The sequence below is a fragment of the Nicotiana tabacum genome, chromosome 9, assembly GCF_000715075.1.
Source record: "Nicotiana tabacum cultivar K326 chromosome 9, ASM71507v2, whole genome shotgun sequence".
Classification (NCBI taxonomy): domain Eukaryota; kingdom Viridiplantae; phylum Streptophyta; class Magnoliopsida; order Solanales; family Solanaceae; genus Nicotiana; species Nicotiana tabacum.
In genome coordinates, this window is record NC_134088.1 from 112,285,601 (window position 1) to 112,306,800 (window position 21,200).

Sequence of the window (21,200 nt, forward strand, 5' to 3'; positions counted from 1 at the left end):
CCAGATAGAAGTATTCTCATAGTAACTTAATAATTACTATTGAATATATAAGATTATGTCTCATGATTAGAATATTAGACTTGTTACTATTGGCATATGAATAATTGACTAAATATAAAATATAAAATTTTTGAATTTTCGGATATCAAAAAAAATGAAGTACCAAATCTAATATCTAATCCAAAATCCAAAAATTTTAAATTAAATCCGAAATCCAATCCATAATTCAAAAATTCAAACAATTCGAATTTCGAATTTGTCCAAACTATGTCCATCCGACCAAAATGTATAAGTTATAGAAACAAAAAATAGCTAAAACACATGAGCTAGTTGACGTGAATACAAGGCGCGTGGGGGCATAATGGTGCCGACTTGAGCACAACCTCTGGCTATATATGGTCAAAAGTTGGTTCAATCGCAAGACAAAATACAAGCTCTTCCTTTTGATTCGGGGAATCCATGTAGGACCATTTCCGGTTTACGCTTTTTTATTCGTAAAAAAAATATAATAATAATGCCGGTTTACGTTATTTATTGAATAATAATAATAATAATAATAATCGATAAACCCTTCACTTGGTCTGGAGCCAACACGAACATGTGAAAAATTGTCTTAATTAGTGGAACAAAAGAGACAAAGATCTATATTTTTAATATGCAATCAAAGGATTTCTCCTAAAAAAAGAGAAGAATTCAATTATTTTTCTTGCTATGCTTTACGGAGTGACATACTGGAGAAAAAAATATCAAGATTTTATATATAATACTAATGATAATAAATAAATTACTTTTACTCAGAATTCATTAATTTCAAATTTTGAACGTTCCTCTTTGCTGTTCTATTTTCTTAATTATATTGCTTATTCCTTCTCCTCGTCCATCTCGATCTTCTTAATAAGAGTAATAATTCTTACAATGATGATAATTAGCATGCAGACTTTCTCAAACATCATTTAGTAAAGTTACCCAATAATTTGTAAAATGGAGTTTGCAGAACAGCGCACATTAATTCTATTTGTTAAGATTTTAGATGGAATAGTTCCTTTATATGATATGAACGTATTCTTTGCTAAAAGTGGGCGTAGAACTTCCTAAAATTATAAATATCCTAGAAATGCTGGGACAAGAGGTAGTTTACAGTATAATAGCCGTTGCTAAATAAGTTGAAACAAAGGTCTTTATTCACTTTATTTATGTTCGATTAAAGGCAATTTGAATTTTTGAAATAAAACCTAAATATACCTATGTTATTTATACAAGGCAAGGAAAAGGTTTGGACCCAAAAATCTTATGGAAATATATTCCAGACAGCACAAAGGAAGAAAGGAAAAAGATGAGAAAAAAATGTGCAGAAGGATTTGATAATTTTTTTGAGTTGGTATTTGTCTAAACATGCCCTAATCATGAAAGATCCAAGCTGGAAAAAGAAAGAAAGAAAAAGTAATTACTTTAATTATACTACTAACCATTTCTTTAATTATGATATAGGGGGTTGTAATTATAATTATCATTAATCTTATTAATAAAGACACTTAGCTTCTACTCAACTAAATTCAAATTGCAGATGTATCTTTTTCTTTAACACATTTTTCTTTTCAAGAAAAAAGAAGAAAAGGTTTGTGTTCCCCTCTCTACTTTGACTTTTTCTCCCCATTAATAATTCTTTAAATAATTCACAAGTTCTAACACGTATAGCGTAGTACTAACTAGTAACTACTAGTACTAACTTATTTTCATTACCAATTGAGCGCACAATAGTATTATTACAATACTAACAATTCTTCATTTGAATTGACACTCATACTTATCAATAAGCTGCATAGAAAAAACATGTGAATTAAAATATAACGATGACTGAAAAACTTTGGCAAATGAATTTCTTTAATCGAGGTCAAATATAATGCAATAAATTTGTAATTACTGTTTGCTATTCGACTAAAATGACAAAAGAATAACATAACATTAAAAATATACCATCCATTAGGAAAAAAGACAATGAAATCATGTAATTGTAACCACAAATAATTAATGTAATTGTAACCAACAAGAGTTATGGTGAAGTGATATTACTTCACCGTAATCGTTAACCAGAAGTCTTGAGTTCAAATTACATATTTGTCATGGAATGCATTACCCTCAAATATAGGAATTTTAGGCGCGAATAAAACTTCAATCAGATCCCAATATAAATACTCCTTCCGGTCCACTTTAAATAATTTTTTGATTTTTTTTGTGGTCCACAATATTTGATTTTTTCAGATATCAAGGAGGAATTAACTTCTTCCTACCACAGTTGCCCTTGGAGTAAAAAGCCTAAATAGTAGTTTGTTATATTTTCAATAAGTCAATTAAGGTTAATATGGTCAATTTAATTAATTAATATTAAAAGGTAAATTTCTTAATATGTGTAAAATGAGCCAAAAAAAATACTTAAAGTGGACGTGAGGGTACCTTATACGGAGTAAGAACTAAGAGCCCGTTTGGACATAAGAAATTTTTCCCCATTTTCCAAAAAAATTTTATTTTTTTTCGAAATCATCGTTTGTTCATAAAATTTCTAATTTTTACTTGAATATGCATTTTGAAAATTTTCGAAAATTTGAAAAACTCCAAAAAACTATTTTTCAAAATTTTTACTCAAATCAACCAAAAACTTCATAAATAACCCAAAATTATCTTCATGTCCAAACAAAACTCTAAATTTTAAAATAACAAAAAGTACATACTAATTAAAAGAAAAAAGAAGAAGCTAATGTTAACAAGAAAAAGGAAAAAAAAGAAAGAGAAGGAGCTAAATTTGAAGCCGGAAAAAAGGGCTAAAAAGATTCTATAGATTTAACACTTGAGTGTCAAGTCTCATGACAATTCAGTATTCACTGTCTTCAGTAGCAGCACTCTTCATACTCTTTTTTCTTTCTCAAGTCTCCTCTCTCTCTCTCTCTCTCTCTCTCTCTCTCTCTCTCTCTCTCTCTTCAGTGTTCAGATCCAGGTTAGTGCTCTTTCTTCTCCCTACTGGTAGGCTTGTAGCTTCTCTTTTTTCTTTTTTTCATTTTGGTAGCTCAATCTCTGTCACAGCTTTTGGCCTTTTGGGTGGTTATCATTTCTGCTCCACCTATTTTGCTGTGGTTTAATCGATTCGTGCTTGAATATATTTTCTTGGTGTAGTTTTTGCTTTTACTTTTCTTTATTTCTACTTTGTTTTTGGGTGTGAGCTTTGGCGTTATGTGAGTCGAGAGGTTTAATTTGTCAAGTAAATACTGGTGAGTGTTGGTTTGAGCTCAAAAGTTTTGTGCTTTCTGTTCATTTTTAATAGGATAAAATTAGATACTATAAAGCATTTCTCTAGAAAAAAAGGGGTTCTGTAAATGTTCAGGCTTAAAAAGATTTATACAGGTTCTCTAGCTCTTCTGATCCCTATACCCAGTTACTATTCTGTTTTTTTTTTTTTTTTTTGAAAATATAATTGAAAGATTTAACAAATGGAAGCAAAGGATTAAATCTTAACTGATATTACTTTAAGTTGTATGCACTGACTGTTAAAATATATCTACACAATGAAATCACATACTAAATAATTAGAGGTGACTCTCTTGGTAAATGTTAGTAATTGTTAATCTGGTAAAGATGGTTTTACTATCACATGTTAAAATTCACTGTAGTGTGAAAAAACGTTTACACTGTCAGATTATTAAACTTAAAAATTCTTTCTTAAACTTACACTCTGTCTTGTATTTGCCAGAAGTCTTTTTTAAATGGGGTCAGGACTTGTATGTTAGTGTATGATTAAGTGTGATATGCGGAGAACCTTTAGTTTTAAAGAACACCTAAATTTACATTTTAAAAATAAATTAAAGTATATGTCCAAGCCTTGATGGACAGAGTTACCTGAAACTTATATTGTGGGAGGTAGCAGGTACTCTGTGAAATTAGTCGAGGTGCGCGCAAGCTGGCTCGGACACCACGATTATAAAAAAACAAAAAACAAATTAAAGTAGTGAAATGAAATCGGTCCAAATAGAGTGGATGGATTATAGAAGATTCATGTAGTTGCGCCATCTAGCTTTGGGATGGATGCGTTGGTGATTGAATGATTGATATAAATTTGAAATAGCTCTTGTTTATGCAACCAGCTATGGATTCTGTTTGATGCAAAAAATTCTGTATGGAAGCCCTTTTGATGCTCAAAGTTGCTTGAATGTGGTTACTTCTACTGTTGTTGTAACTTCTTCATTTATTTAAAATTTTACGGCGATATGTAGCAGGTTATCTATAGAGTAGTTACTTGCTGCTATGTCAAGGGGAAGAAGTTTTGAGGAACTGGTAAAAAATACTTGCAGTGTTTCACCTTCCGTGTGAATTTGCAGTTCGGAGTGCCGTTTTTCCAATAGTTGAGCAGAATTAGAGAATTGAAAAGAAATGGAAGAAATACAGTCCCAATTGGATCATTACAGGTCTTCATCTTCTTCAGCAAGTAGTCCAGCGAGTAGGGTGCCGTCAAGTAATTTCTTCTACTTGAGGAAACCTGGTTCACTTAGACAACCAATTTCATTTGAAGATTCTCCTGATTGGGAAGACACGGATATTGAGGTCAAAGTGGACGAAGGAGGCGACTCCATCAATGCTGCAACTACACCAGCCTCACCTTCCCTGTCAAAGATTAATAGTGGTTCGTTGCCGTCTCCACCTTTACCGGAGGGGGCGGTTATTACAAGGAAAATTGCTGGGGCATCGATTGCCTGGAAAGACTTGACTGTTTCTATAAAGGGAAAAAGAAGATACTCTGATAAGGTGGTCAAGAGTTCAAATGGTTATGCATTGCCCGGAACAATGACTGTAATTATGGGACCTGCCAAGTCAGGGAAATCAACGCTCTTGAGAGCCCTTGCAGGTTTGTGTTGTATAGGCAAACATCTATTTAATTTGACTGCCTTTATCAATCCGTATGAATTGTTCCTAACCCATTTTGGTTTCTCTTCCTTAGGAAGGTTGCCTAATTCAGCCAGAATGTATGGTGAGGTTTTTGTAAATGGGACGAAAATGCGCATGCCTTATGGTTCCTATGTAAGTCTATGCTTTTGTCACATGTAGTTGAGTTGCTGTTCACAGTAGGCAAATGCCTGCCCATGGTTATTGTTATTTAATATCCTATGTGGAACCTATCTTTCATGAACTTTTACATTGTAATTTGTGTGGTTTAATTGTCTTGCTGTATAAAAGTTCAACGTCTCTGTACATGATTAGGGTGTGCGCTCATTGAGTACAACCTATACCCTCAATCGAAGTTGGACTCTAACAAGAACTAGAATAGGATTCTCATGCGACAACCCTGATGGCCTGCAATAGTAGCATTTGACTGAATGTTGGAAGAAATCCCTCCATCCCATCATTGTAGATACCGTTTTAATAGTGAGAAGAGGGCTTGTTTTTTCCTTGTTGAATTAGTAGTTGCCTGAATGAATTTAGTGTGTGAAGCCATATGTGTTCCTAACCCTTAGATGGAAATTCTCTTATCATAACCACCAGTCCTTGCTCAAGGGTGTATAAAATCCGCATTATACCCATATTGGAGAAAACCTACTAGAATCGACTCATATGCTCTCCATACACAACCCAAACAATAGCTCATAAGTCATTACTATAACGGTGAGTAGCTTAATGAAAATGTAATGCAGTATTATTAAGAAACGATAGAATAGTATAACTTTATTCAGTTTGATTTTAGAGATGAGAAACTTGGCTATTATTTATCAGCTTTGCCTTTTGATAAGGAGCTTGTTTTGTCTGCAGGGATTTGTTGACAGAGAAACTACTCTTATTGGAACGTTGACAGTGCGTGAATTCCTCTATTACTCAGCATTGCTTCAGCTTCCTGGTTTCCTTTGTCAGAAAAGGAGTGTGGTGGAGGACGCTATTGATTCTATGTCACTGGGAGATTATGCTAATAAACTTATAGGTGGCCACTGCTACATGAAAGGTCTTCGAAGGGGCGAGAGAAGGCGTGTCAGCATTGCAAGGGAACTTGTTATGAGACCACACATTTTATTTATAGATGAACCCCTTTATCGACTTGACAGGTTTAGTTGTTAGACCAACTTTATATTAACCTATTCATTGTCGGTAACTGCACTAAATAATCTTCTCAGTGTCTAGATCTGAATTAAATTAGCTAAAGAGAGCTGTCAGATTGTGTAGTGTGCTATACCTTTTTAGTAGCCACAAAATCCAGTCTTTAACGTGTTCTATCTTCTCTACGTTACAGTTGAGGCATTTTACAGCTGTCTTCTCTAATATGTCATGGATTAAATGGGCAAGGGTTGGCCGGTCGTATATGTTACATATGCTGTGGCAGACAAAAAGATTGAGTTTGCTATTGAAGTATCTGAGTAGAGTTGGTCTGATGGAAAATATCAAATCGAGCTTCCAGTTCGAAATTTTAATGAATTTGACTGTTTACTGTTGGGAACATTTCAGATGGATAGTCTGTGGCACAAAAAAGTAGGGCATAATGTATTTTAAACTCATACTATAAGAGGCGTTTTGTTCATCTACTTTAGATAGCATGTAGGAAAACAAAGTATCAAATATGTGGCTGTTTTGGTATGTTCCAAGTCTGTTCCCAGTAGGAAAATTTGAACTTCCTATTGCCTGTAAATCTGCTACCTAGGCCAAGGAGCTCTCATTGACAACCTGTCTTAGCAGTTTTAGGACCTTTTGTTATATTTCTTGTTGCCATTTTTGTCTTCTGAGATTATTGGACTAGAACTTAAACCAACAGAAAAAATCTAAGAAACTAATCAGTGATAAAAGTTTTTTTTTATTGTCGATCATTCTTTAGCTGTTATAGCTCTTGCCTAAAGAGGTAAGCAGGTCACAATAGACTGCCTCGAATATGTCTGGTAGTGTAACTCATAAACTTTTCTTTTCTTTTAAAATTCCCCCCTGAGAAGAACAAATTCACACGTACTACTTAATGGCATGACAAAACCCTAGCAGATCTGATCACTGACAGAAGATACAGGAGTGACCTACCTAAGAGAGAATGCAAGAGGACTTCCCCCTATCACTTAAGGACTGCAGGAAAACAATTTCCCATAGCTTTAGAGTACTTTAGGAATTTGAGGTACTGCTTGGTAGCTTGCAGGAGTAGTGGATCGAAATGCTATGCATGATATAATAGGTTTTGTTTGTGCATCGATCAGGTGCTTTTGAAGCGTTATGAACAGAAGTGCAAGTTATTTGAATTCTATGAATCTTCTGACAGTAAATGCTTGAAAAGGTCAATTAGTAAAACAATTGCAAGCATTTTAGCTTTAGTGATGCTAATTTCCAAAAGACTAAAATGATGGAATCTAGGATTGCTAGATTTCTACATGGAGCTCAATAGTTTCGCAATCATCCATAAAAAAATGCAACCCGTTGCTTTTGTTCAATGGTTCGTGAAATTATTTTTTGTCATACATAGAAGCATCGATTTAGGAGTTGACGGAGATATGGTTGATGGTTACTGCATTTCTTTTTTCCATCTGACAGCGTCAAAATTGATAACTTTCTGGAATATTGGAAATAATTATGGGGGTCTTCAATCAAATGAATGTCCTATTATGCTTCTCTCTAAAGTTTCTCTTCCGTCTTATCAATTATCCCAACATAATCTTACTTGTGATTCATTATGATTGAGACTTGGTGTTTTAGGCTCTTCGCTCTATTATATATGTTGTTAATGCATCCTCTTAGTTACTGATGTTTAATCAATTGTCATGTTCAGTGTTTCTGCACTTCTGATGATGGTTACACTGAAGAAGCTCGCAAGTACTGGCTGCACTCTGATATTCACCATTTACCAAAGCAGTACTGAAGTTTTTGGCCTTTTTGACCGCATTTGCCTCCTCTCCGATGGAAATACGCTGTTTTTTGGGGAAACATTGGCTTGCTTGCAGGTAATATATCTGAGTATGCTTCCATACACTATACCCTTCTTGATTCTTGTACAGTGTCTCTTATTAGCAATCAGGAGTGCATCAAATAGAAGAATTATATACTAAGTGATATACATTGGTGCTGTGATGGGCTTTGGTTGCTCTTTTCTTGTATGTAATACTCCCAGACAGTTGAGGGGTGTGGCTTATTGAAAACAAAGAAGCCAAATGTTTAATTCAGATGGCATCCTCTACTATAGGATAAAAGTGGCCCTGTAGTTGAGGCATAAATGCTTTATGGATTACCATTCATTTAAGGGTGCTAATTATTTGAAGTACAAAGGTACTCATAGCTAGGGTGGTTACCTTCTTGTTGCATGCTTCTCTTACTATTGAGCTGTGGATGCAATGTTGTCTCTGCTGAACTTATTTTGTAACACTGAGCATCTGGATTTTAGTAGTCCAAAAGTGGCTCGCATACAAGCATCTGCCAGTTAAAGCTTTCTATGGCTCATTATACAGTTTCATTATCAATAGGAGGAAAGAATATGTTTGAAATATTGGGGCCAGACTTTCCCAAGGGCTTATATTTCAGAATCACAGGGCTTTGGGGAAAAGAAGCAAATGCGTTTATAAAATAAAGGGTGTGGGAGTGGGTGGGGAAGCTGTGTTTCCTTAATCAGCATTATTTTCTCGGTACGGATAACTTTCAGAGACTGACATATTATTTATTAATGAAGCACTTTTCAAATGCTGGTTTTCCTTGCCCAATCATGCAAAGTCCTTCGGATCATTTCTTGCGTGCCATAAACACAGAGTTCGACAGGATTATTGCAATGTGCAAAAGTTGGCAGGTAATTGCATAAAACTATTTGAACTTTTCTACTTTGTTGCTTTAGAAACTCAATCATACTGGTTGTTGTTGGTTTGTTAACTAATAATATCAAATAGAACAGTTTTACCGTTCTACTTTTGTGGAGTTAACTATCATCATTCTTCAAGACTCACTCATGCTGCTGTCTGTTGTTTTAGAGTCAATTCTTCAAAAAAGGTCATGATTTCAGGCAAGCTACCATAAGAGTGTCCAACCAGCCCTCAAGAAAAAGAAAAGAAAAAGAATTTCTAGTCTTCCTTTAAGTTTGTTGCACTTGTTGTCTGGACAGGATGACCATGGAGACATGTCAGCTGTGAACATGGATACTGCTGTTGCTATACGTACCCTTGAAGCAACCTATAGATCATCGACAGATGCTGCTGCTCTCGAGACAATGATAGTGAAGCTCACTGAGAAGGTATGATTTTACAGGAGATCTGATATCTGTCACTATGAACTTCGCTCAAAATTTTAATACTTCTACTTATGAAGTATAAATACATATCTGGAAAGCTAACATATGTAACTCATTCAGTTGACAATGAAATTATGCACATTATGTAAAACAGTTACTCCTTTTGTTTCATATATTTCCTTATTAGTCCACTCCAAAAAGTATGGCACCTTTCTATATCTAGAAACAATCTAAGTGTAAATTTTCCATCTTACCCATAATGGCATTTTTTTTTTTTTTTTTTTTTTTTTTTCCCTCTTCATAATGGCATGCTTTTATAGCCACACAAATGACATCGCAGGTTTAGCGCCTGAACTTCAATATACTCTCTGATTTCTTGCTATTGTTGCACAGGAAGGTCCATCTCTCAAAAGCAAGGGAAGGGTAGGCAACATAATGCGAGTTGCTGTGTTGACTTGGAGATCCTTATTGATTATGTCAAGGGAGTGGAAATATTATTGGCTTAGGTTGATTCTCTATATGCTTCTCGCACTTTGCATTGGCACTGTATTTTCTGGATTGGGGCATTCCTTATCATCTGTTGTGGTAAGCTAATAATATTCAAAACATTAGATATGTCCTTTTCTCCTTTTGTTTTTCCTGCTTCAGTGGTGCGTTGTATGATATATGGGCATGTCATCTTCCAAGAAGTTTGGCTACCTAAAATATTACGTTTTGTTTGCCAATGCAACTTCCATTACTATGTCTTATTGAAACATATAATCTTATGTAGTCCAAGAAATGCATGTATTTCTCCAAAACCACGATTACTTGTTCATTTATGGACTGTGCTTCTCCGTTATGCTGTTAGATGTTCTGCTCATGATAACTTTTTGCTATTCATCTTTCTTATTTTTCTAATTTAAACTTTGACCTCTTTATTGCCATGCAGACAAGAGTAGCTGCAGTTTTTGTATTTGTTTCATTCACCTCTCTATTGAGCATTGCCGGTGTACCTGCACAAATGAAGGAAATCAAGGTGATTCCAATAACTTTTCCGTGTTTCTTTTGGTGGATAGCACACCAGGATACTTATAGAACTTATTGCACATATACTGATTTCTTGTTGGAAATGTATACGAGAAATGCATGTCCTCAGAACATAAGGGGCTGCATGATAGGGAAACTGTAGAGTGTAATAATCCTCTTGTGGTCGCTTAGTAGGCCATTGCCATTCTCGTCAAGACAAGTAATTTTTAATCTGGTTCCTTCTTTAATTCCCTGGACTATCAAGTTCAATATTACAGACCCAACACTATAGTTTTCTTTTATTTCTGTGTTTCAATCTCTGTATTCGAAATGCTAGAGGTTATTTTCCACCGTTTCTATCATCTTTATGCAAACTAAATGATCGCTTAAAGTTGTGAAGTTATGAGCTCCAGTGATATACTTGTATAAGATTTGGGGGAATAATATCAAGAAATATTTGCTCGAAGGTTTTCGACTAAAAATTTCAGAACTAGGATTCTCCGCCTGGTGAAGTATCTCCATATATTCTTCTAACAATATAAACTTTCCCGGTATGTTGCTTTAAGTCAATTTCCTGGCTAAAATTCATCAGGCCAAACAAGAATGCTTTTGAACTTGCATCCTTAAAGCAGCTAGAACAGTATGGTACTCAAGAACAATACTATCAGGTCGTACGCAGGATTTTTTGTAACCGCTGTCGAAATTTAAAGAGTGCAAATGAATAGATCACTTTAACAAGATCATATTTTAGAAAAATACAATTCAAATACACTACTCAATTCTCCGTGACGAGCTTTTACTTTTTGAAATGTATCCATAGATTCAGTAGAAATATCACTAAAAAATTTTTTTTCTGTAAAAGACACCAAACATACACTCCTCATCATCCATTCGATTCCATAAGTCTTGCTTTGTTCAATTTCATGGCCTCTCAGTTTGTTCAGTTACTCCTTTTTAGGTAAGAAATTGGTAGATTTTGTTTATTCCTGGCAGTGACATGCACATAATGGATGGTGGCTAGGTTGGTCTAGTTAATAATTTTTTGGTAAGCTGTTGAAGGTTCAAGGCCTGCTGCCTGCTGGTTTTTCCTATATTTTTCCAGAAGAATGCTAAAAAATTAAGAAAAGAAAATCGTTAACCTAGCGGGGATTCGGACGCTTGACCCACAAGTAGAAATTGGAGCATTTCACCAGCGGGCCAACATAGCTCTTATGTTATGTGGTGGTATTTAGTTATATTTAGAAGTATTTCCTTTTGCAGATTATTTACATGTATATAAATGAATAAAAATTCCGGCCAAACAGTGTTGGTTGACACCACTTGGCTCAACGTGCCTTCGCCCCTGAATACTATACCTTCATTTCCATGTAGTACATTCATGGAAACATTGCTTTTATGTGAGTTGTATCACACATGCATTGTGTGGATTAATAATCTAATCACATACTAATGAGACTGAGCTCAATTGGTAAGGCCGAAGGCCTTGTGGCATTAAGGTCTTAATTATTTTCCCTGGAGGCAGGATAATTAGTAAAGTGCGTATCTAACCTGTCCTTCAATTGAACTAATCACTTTTTACTTGATTTGTATAAGTTTGGTTTTGTTGTTCATCCTGATGTATGGCAGTTTGTACTTTGGCCATCAGGCTCTAAAGAAATGAAAAAAGCAAAAAGCTAATCAAGTTGTTTCCATTACATGCAGATGTATGCCTGCGAAGAATCAAACCAGCATTCTGGGGCATTTCTTTTCCTACTTGGGCAACTTTTTGCCAGCATTCCTTTCTTGTTTCTCATCTCCATTTCATCAAGTCTCGTCTTCTATTTTCTTGTTGGGCTGCGGGATGTGTTCAGCTTGCTGATGTATTTCGTGCTGAATTTCTTCACATGTCTATTGGTAAATGAAGGATTGGTACTGGCTGTTACTTCCATTTGGCAAGATATCTTCTGGAGCATCTTAACTTTGGTGTCCATACATGTGAGTTCCATCTTAAAACTTAATATATTGAAGAGATACTATTTACCTGGAATGAAGTTTACATATTTCAGTGATGGAGGCTGTATGAGTTTCTACTACTTTATAAGGTTCTAGTCCTGACAAGGGAATCAGGGGAGTTGGATTCTATCTGAAGTTATTGCTTTCAAGTTTACTGATGTATAGGGTTCTTATACTTGAGATCTTTCCTTTTTTTCATCTGTCAAAGAGAGATCTTTCCCTGTCTAGGATTTATTTGATTTCACATCTGGCTTCTTTCAAACGGCTCTGGTGTTCTTTATTTCAGGTGATAATGATTCTTTCCGCTGGCTTTTTAAGAATCAGAAGTGCTTTGCCTGGACCAGTTTGGATGTACCCCATTTCTTATTTAGCTTTTCATACTTACTCTATCCAGGTAAGTTTGATATCGGCTGAATAGTTGGCTATAAATTCTTTCAAATGCATGTCAGTTGGTCATCTCTTTTGTATATCTAAGATCTGTATCTTTGTTTCAGGGACTCTTGGAGAACGAGTACATTGAAACCTCTTTCGCAGTTGGTCAGGTGAGGACCATATCTGGAAATCAGGCTTTGCAAAATGTATATGACATATCTACTGACAACAACTCTAAGTGGAAAAATTTGTTAGTATTGTTTCTTATGGCCGTCGCATACAGAGTTGTTGTTTTTGTTTTGCTCAAGTTTTGTGTGAGGAAAAACATCTTTGTCCGCAAACTTTTTCTATGTAAGCAAAACACAAGGAATCCAAGATAAATACTATACTGCTCCCAACTATTGGCTTCAGTTTGTTGTTTCATAGCTTATACAATGTTGAAGTAAATAATTGTTCACCATATCCCTTGGTTCTCCTGTGCATTCAACCAGTCAGTAATGCCTTGTTGTTAACTTTGAGCTCGTGCCCGGATTTAGAATTATTAAGCATATACTTGTAGGGATGAGGAACAGTCAGAATAATTTCTCTTCATTTCCACTAAGAAGTTTTCCTACCTAGTTCTGCCCCCAGAACTCAAAAATCATACTTAGTTGTGACTACCTGTTAGGCTGTAGCCTGCTACTTTGGGAAAACCCAATTTGTTAAACTGATTAACCATTCACTCCTAAACAGTTCGCGCATAATTATTGTGCTCTGATCTAAGAACAAAAACTATCTTGATACTAAGGTTGAATTTTTTTGTTACTCGACTCATGGGGCTCTAACATGTGAGAAAATGATCAATGGGATTGCCTGGGCTTGTAGTTGGACCAGGTTTGTTGCAATCTGGCTACATGAATACATTCTCTCTAACTGTTATAAAATATATCTCAAAGTAACAATATATAACAAGAAAAAACAAACTAAGAGATATAGGAGAAAGAGATAGAGATTCTTATTTCTTCTTCAGTTGTGTGTCTTTTCCTATCTATTGCAAGGCCTTTATATAGGCATGAAAAGTGAAGAATCACTATTGTAAAATATGTCATTGAACATGTCATTAAGCATTTGAGAGGAAGATCATTGGGGAGGTTATGGAGTTACAATCATAACTCCACAAGTATTAGCGTAGTGTGAGACTGAGTTATGGAGATAATGGTGAAGAGTAGACATCTACCATAATTTAATTTTGCTTATAACATCAACAAGATATTCAGGATAGTACTCAACTGCAACTTCTAGGGGTCGATTGATTTACCGCATTAAAGAAATATCTTAGCATGAAATTCCACATAAGTTTTACGATGTTTAGTTGGTCGTACAAGAAAAAACAATTGTCGCGTAACTTAGTATATCGTGTGGCTGGCCTCATTCTGAACTCCATATTGCTTATAACTGCATAAATTATGTAAGAATAAGAATACATGTATTATATAACGACCCTAGATAAGAATAACTAGAGAACCCCCCCCCCCCCCCCAAAAAAAAAAAAAAAATTAAGAAAGGGAAAAAAATAGAAGGAACTTCACTATGTAAATAACAAAAATTCCCTGCATTACTAGTACGTGGGTCAAACAATCACTTATAGTTTGAGACTAAACAGGTTAGATGGTGAAAGACTAACATCCTAGAATGAGGCCATCACTTTCGTCGTACCCTTCCGAAAGTTTAAAAGTTGGCTCCTTAATTCCCAGACCATCACTTTCTTTGTACTTTACCATCCAGTTTCAACTTTCATTTGGAGTAAAAATCATCTTGTATCATTCTTGAGGCACACTTTATATAGGGCAATAATAGCCTCAAATCAAAACCCAGAAAAGATGCTCGAGCCACATATACGTTCAGCATTGGACTGTGCTAAAGAAATAGAGTTCATAACATCTCCAGAATTTATGCTCTTAATCTGGTTTTCTCCAAGATCCTCCTTTGCTAAACGTGTTGTAAACAGAAATATATATGGCTCTCTTAGATCAAATGAAAGAGTTGTACGGCACTGGTCACTTCAAGGCTAAGTTTATGGGAAATCCTCTTCAATTTCAAAGTATATGTTCATGATCTTTTTTTTTGGTCGAACCGAAAAATTTATTCAACCAAATATAGCAATATATTCATGAACATTTCAAATCAACATAGAATCCATGCAGGTATTTCCTATTCTCGATTGCATCGTACAATGATATTTGAGCCACTGTTAACTGAAACAGCAAATGCATATCCAACGATTCGGACAACATTAGCACAAATACAATTGCCTGACCTTGAACAATGAAACAGAAGACGGATCAAATATTCTAGGCTTTTTCTATTTAGCAATGAAGATATCTGGAACATATATTCGGATAAGAGAAGGAAAACGAGAAAGACAAATTAGCAAAAGAAAAAAGAACAAGGGACAACTAATTTACCTTTTCAGTAAGGCGATGCACACAAAAGATAATGGAGAAATAAACCCTACTCAATGGAGAGCATCAACACTTGGGACTAGAGTTCCAATCCATTATAAATACGATCCCTTTAACAGATACCATTTCTTCTAGCAGAGGTTGAAATTACAAACACACACTAAGGTAACAAGTAGTTTAAACCAAGATCATGGAGAAAGCAAGGTCCTTTAAAGCTATAGGTATACAACTACCAGAAAAAAGGAATAGAAAAACATATTCAACACAAAAATAAGTTCGAATTCAGTATCTTAAGCAACATAACAAACAAAACTTCCGAGCCACCTTGGATAACCAAGGTACCTCAAAAGAAAATACAGACAGCCAACAAAGTTTTCCTCGCCACCGCCTGTCAAGCACCCAGCTCTGAGAGCTGGTTCCAGACATACACAGCAGAAAACAAGAACCTAAGAACCACATTAAAGACCGTACAAAAACACCACAAGCAGAGAAAACAATGTCTCCAAAACACACTTTATTGTAGTAGATATCACGAGTAACACCAGAATTGAACTGCAACGTTCATTTCTTCTTCTGAGCAGCCTTGGTGACCTTAGCACCAGTTGGGTCCTTCTTGTCAACGTTCTTGATAACACCAACAGCAACAGTTTGACGCATGTCCCTCACAGCAAAACGTCCCAATGGTGGGTACTCAGAGAAGGTCTCAACAACCATGGGCTTGGTGGGAATCATCTTAACCATACCGGCATCACCATTCTTCAAGAACTTGGGCTCCTTCTCAATCTCCTTACCAGAACGCCTGTCAATCTTGGTCAAAATTTCTGCAAACTTGACAGCAATGTGGGAGGTGTGGCAGTCAAGAACTGGAGCATATCCATTTCCAATCTGTCCTGGATGGTTCATGATGATGACTTGGGAGGTAAAGCTGGAAGCACCCTTAGCTGGGTCATCCTTGGAGTTGGAAGCAACAAACCCACGCTTGAGATCCTTAACCGCAACATTCTTGACATTAAATCCAACATTGTCACCAGGAAGTGCCTCCTGAAGAGCTTCGTGGTGCATCTCAACAGATTTAACTTCAGTGGTCAGACCAGTGGGACCAAAAGTAACAACCATACCAGGCTTGAGGACACCAGTTTCCACACGACCAACAGGGACAGTACCAATTCCACCAATCTTGTAAACATCCTGAAGTGGGAGCCTGAGAGGCTTGTCTGTGGGCCTCTTGGGCTCATTAATCTGGTCAAGAGCATCAAGAAGTGTTGGGCCCTTGTACCAGTCAAGGTTTGTTGATCTTTCGATCATGTTGTCACCTTCAAAACCAGAGATGGGGACAAAGGGGATCTTGTCAGGGTTGTATCCTACCTTCTTGAGGTAGGAAGAAACCTCCTTCACGATTTCATCGTACCTAGCCTTGGAATACTTGGGGGTGGTAGCATCCATCTGCATAAGGAATAAAGCTGATCAGCAAACACACAACATCATTCTTCAATTACAAAGCCACTACAAATAAAAGCAAACCTTGTTGCAGCAGCAAATCATTTGTTTGACACCAAGGGTGAAAGCAAGCAGTGCGTGTTCACGGGTCTGTCCATCCTTGGAGATACCAGCTTCAAAACCACCAGTGGTGGAGTCAATAATCAGGACAGCACAGTCAGCTTGGGAGGTACCAGTAATCATATTCTTGATGAAATCCCTGTGTCCAGGAGCATCAATCACAGTGCAGTAGTACTTGGTGGTCTCAAACTTCCACAAGGCGATATCAATAGTGATACCACGCTCACGCTCAGCCTTTAGTTTGTCAAGCACCCAGGCATACTTGAATGACCTCTTGTTCATCTCAGCAGCTTCTTTCTCAAACCTCTCAATGACACGCTTGTCAATACCACCAAGCTTGTAGATCAAGTGACCAGTGGTAGTCGACTTACCAGAGTCGACGTGGCCAATGACCACAATGTTGATGTGAACCTTCTCTTTACCCATGTTAATTGAAAAAAGGACTGCAAAAATAAACACAAGCTCTCCAAGTTAATACACACAGGTATAATGTGTCCAAAGCAGCCACAATATAATGGGTGATGTGTGTCCACAACAATATAACAAATCACACAGAATATAGCAAACATACATTTCAGGAAACAAGAATAACTAACATAGGATGTTGAGTAAAAAATTTATTAGTAAAAATTGTAAAAATATGTAAAAATTGACAAGGAATAAATTAAGGTAAAAAATTATGGTAATCATGTGTATTTATCAACTACGGTTAAGTGAAAAAAGTGTATGTGAAGAAACATGTCATGTCATTGGATTGGTGTAAAAAACAGGTGAGTAACTTTTAATCCACGAATCATAAACAGATCATACGTGCACAGCAAAGCATGAAAAATCTAGACAGATATTACTAATAAGTATCAAAATCAAGCCAGTTTCAAAGTCCGATAGAGCCATTTCAATTATCGAGTTGATTCATGGAGAAACAATCAACCACAACAGCCTACTAAAAATCAAAACTTACTATCTAATCAACGAATTATAGAATCTGATAATGCACAACACATCAAACTCAAAGAACTTAAAAGTCTAGATGTAATCAATTTACCACACCAATCATACAACACGCATATTTTTTTAAAATTAAACTAACAATCGTATAAAACATACATATGAAGATATCATCAAACAGATATGAATGAATCAGATTAATCAAAGCTAACAACAAGTCTATATAAACTAAAGAGAAACGAAAGAGGATTAGATCTAGCCTTAAAAGCAAATATAGATCTGTTGCCGCACAGCAGAAAGATGGCGAAAATGAATGAGAGAATTAGGGTTTCAGGGTTGGTATTGGGGACTATTTATAGGCGAAGGATGAGTGGAGCTAGGGCTTCTCTTAGTGCCGCAGTTTAGTCGGTTTACCTAATTACCCCTCAGATCTTTTTTCTTTCTTATACCTAAATGATCAACGGCGGCGTCTTTTTTTTTAACCTATGTTTTTTGTTTCCACATTTTCTTTTTCTTTTTTCAAATTTTTTTACATGTCGTGTTTTCGCCACCTCAACTATTCCAATAGTTACTTCGTTAGTTGTTTTCTCCCGCTAACACATGTTAATTTACCTATTTTTATTTAATCGGATAAGAAAAAATCACCAATTTTTTTTTTTATTTTTGTTGAAACTTTTTAACCTGAGACTTTATGATTATCCTTTTACTGTATTGATTTTATTGATCACTAAATCCATACTTTTGAATATTACTAGCTTTAGTGTACGTGCATTACACGTGTGCTTAGCGTCAATCAATAAAATATGATTATACGAGTAACATGTAAATCGAGTTATCAAATGCTAAGTTTTAAAATGTGACAATAAGTTAATATTTTAAAATAAGTAACTTTATACCTAGAAAAGCATAGGGAGTTGTCACTTATTTAAATGAATATAAAAAGAAAGAAAATTAATTAATGGCAACTCACTTAGAATGTATTTTGTCTTCTAATGGTTTATCTTTGTTGTTTTTAACGTTTGCATTGTTTACAGTTTGACTATTACTGCTAAATTATAATCGATTTTATAATAAATTTTGAAAAGAACGCAAATTAATTAAATCAAAGACTTTTTGGTTAATTAGGATTGTTTTTAACGTTAAAGAGAATACTTTTTTTTTGTTGATTGAAATATTAATATTAGCTCATCCAAAGTTTAAAATATAAAACTGTAATTATAATTTTTATCCAATAAGAATTCTACATTCAGTGTAATAAAAAATCGCTATGACATCACTTTTGGACTTTATAACCAACACTTCTCTTTCTTTTATTTTCTTAAAATTAAAATATTTTCTTATTTAAGCTCGATACTTCAATTTTAAAAAAATTAGAACTGATTGAGATTACTATGTTTGTGATTGCTAGATATTTATTCTTACTCCCAAGTATATTTAATAACAAGAGTTTAGTGGATATATGTTAAAATTCTAACTACGGGGAAAATAATTCAATGAGCATTTTATTATTTAAAAGAATTACTCGTACATCTTTAACAAGTACTCCTAAAACTTTGGGGAAAAGAGAGGAAATAAGGACACATACACCAAGAAAAAGAAAATAAGGACTACCAAACATAAATTTTTATAACAAAAAAAATACTCGTAAACCCAATATAAAAAAATACTCGCGAAATGATTAGAATTCAATACCTTAAATCTAAATAGAGTTTATATATGAAGGACTCCAATTAAACAACATGATTTTTTAGATCAAAGTCCTAAGAGTTAGAAAAATAATTAAGCGATTATTCTTAAATATTAGAAAAATAATTAAATGGCGTTTCCTACAATTTAGGAAAATAACTTAAACTATTATTTTGTCCAACGTGAAAGCTAGTATTAAAGGGTAAAAATACGAACCATTGCGCGTGAACGCTATCTAGATGAGTATAAACTATTAAAATATTACATAATTATTCTATTAAAAATTATGTTTGAGTGATAAAATAAATGTTGTAGAAAAATATAAGTTCTTAACAATAGTAATTGTTGAACCTATCTAGTTAACACAATAAGCAAAGAAACTATACCCCATATAAGCCCTCAATCATGTCAGTCAATATATTCAACTTAAAATTTTTATAATATGATTACATTAATTTCACAAGTTATCATTCTTCGTTTTTAGTTTTAGCAAGAACACATTAATCCTTGAGCATTTAAATTATTATGTAAAATTTATTTGAAAAGTTATGTATTCTTAAGTTCATTATAAAAAAGACAAATAATTTAACTAACTGACAAAATATGCCTTTTTTCTCGCAAATACAAATTGTGCTATATACTTTAATTAATAAGAAAAAATATATTAATTGTTTTCAATAAATTAGTAAAGAACCTAGCGTCTATGATTGTAATAAAATTATATGCAATTCACGGGTTCCCAAAAGACTATGCTAATACTATTCTAGAAGCAGTAAAAATATAAAATACATGTTAAAATTAAAATAAGGTTTAGTTCTACAAGTTAGACAAATATTTTAAACGTGGATTTACTTATTGAAGAAAAAAATTAGTTTTTCAAAAGGTATAAAAGTTGGTATATAGATCAATTTTCACTATGTGACAGTTAACTCTATATAATTCTCTCTTTAAAATTTTAGGTTATTAGGTATTTTAAATACTTATACTTATTGTTATGTTAATTTTCTTGAACATGAGCAATTACTTTTTATCCTTTCAGAATATTTATTTTTAAATTCAAAACATGACAACTAACCAAAATGTTAGTTTTCAAAATAATTCTTCCAACTAACACTAACTAATTTTTTTAAAGCCAAAACCTTCGTTGTTTTCGATAAATACAATATTTGGCTTGTTATTTTATTTTAAGCTTCATTATTTATAAGAATGTTTTGGTTCGTTTGTATCTAGAGAAAGAAACATACTCATAATTACAAAGTTAATTTTGTACAAACGTTCTTTGAGTGGAATTAGGATTATTTAATCTATATGGAAGAATCATACTTATAATTATATGTTAGTACTTATTTTATTCGATACAAACAAGGAAAGAATTTACATAAATAAAAGCTTACTTGATTTAAATTCTTAAATATTAGGACTTTCTAAATAGTTCAAATAAGGAAATATTTTATAACTATAATTTTAGTTGATTTCAAAGTCCTAAATATTAGGAAAATAAAAAGACCTAACTATATTAAATTACTATTTTTGTCTAGTGTAAAATCTATCTTTAAATGACAATAAAGGTGAACGACATTTCGTCAAGTGTCTTCGTGCTTTTAATATAGTAGTATATAGATTGTTTCACATTTTCTAAACCACTAAAAAATGTTTATTTACATAATTAAATTACTATGTAAAAATATAATTTACTCGTGTACCACTTCAATAAATTACAAGTTCTTTTTCTAAGTTACTTACTTCATGTGCTACTCGTACTTATTTATTACTCCATCTGTTCCAATGGCATGTAATTTTTTTTTAAGTTTCTTTCAAAAAGAATGATTTCTTTTTAATTATTCTCACTTTTTTGGCCGAGAAATTTTCAATGTATATATATTAAAAAATATAATTTTTTTCTTTTTAATATATATCAGGTGGACTATTGACCCTTCCAGCATCAGGTCTTGAACGCAATTGATCAAATTTGCTTGGCCTCCAAGCCAAAA

General features: G+C 34.2%; 2 protein-coding genes across 2 annotated transcripts; one reads left to right on the forward strand and one right to left on the reverse strand.

Moving 5' to 3' along the window:
• The first annotated feature begins 2,829 nt into the window (after positions 1 to 2,829).
• Positions 2,830 to 12,987, forward strand: LOC107791621 (ABC transporter G family member 3). Its single transcript, XM_016613714.2, has 12 exons — positions 2,830 to 2,989; positions 4,263 to 4,888; positions 4,982 to 5,061; positions 5,788 to 6,074; positions 7,766 to 7,937; positions 8,657 to 8,770; positions 9,080 to 9,208; positions 9,599 to 9,790; positions 10,137 to 10,223; positions 11,915 to 12,187; positions 12,492 to 12,599; positions 12,700 to 12,987. Exons 2-12 carry the CDS (start codon positions 4,417 to 4,419, stop codon positions 12,955 to 12,957), a joined length of 2,172 nt encoding a protein of 723 aa, XP_016469200.1. The 5' UTR covers positions 2,830 to 2,989; positions 4,263 to 4,416; the 3' UTR covers positions 12,958 to 12,987.
• A 2,289-nt stretch (positions 12,988 to 15,276) lies between these two features.
• LOC107791623 (elongation factor 1-alpha-like) lies at positions 15,277 to 17,940 on the reverse strand. Its single transcript, XM_016613715.2, has 3 exons — positions 17,784 to 17,940; positions 16,540 to 17,018; positions 15,277 to 16,461 (listed from the first exon to the last, which is right to left on the reverse strand). The coding sequence occupies exons 2-3, from the start codon at positions 16,999 to 17,001 to the stop codon at positions 15,580 to 15,582; spliced, it is 1,344 nt and encodes a 447-aa protein (XP_016469201.1). The 5' UTR covers positions 17,002 to 17,018; positions 17,784 to 17,940; the 3' UTR covers positions 15,277 to 15,579.
• Positions 17,941 to 21,200: the final 3,260 nt, after the last annotated feature.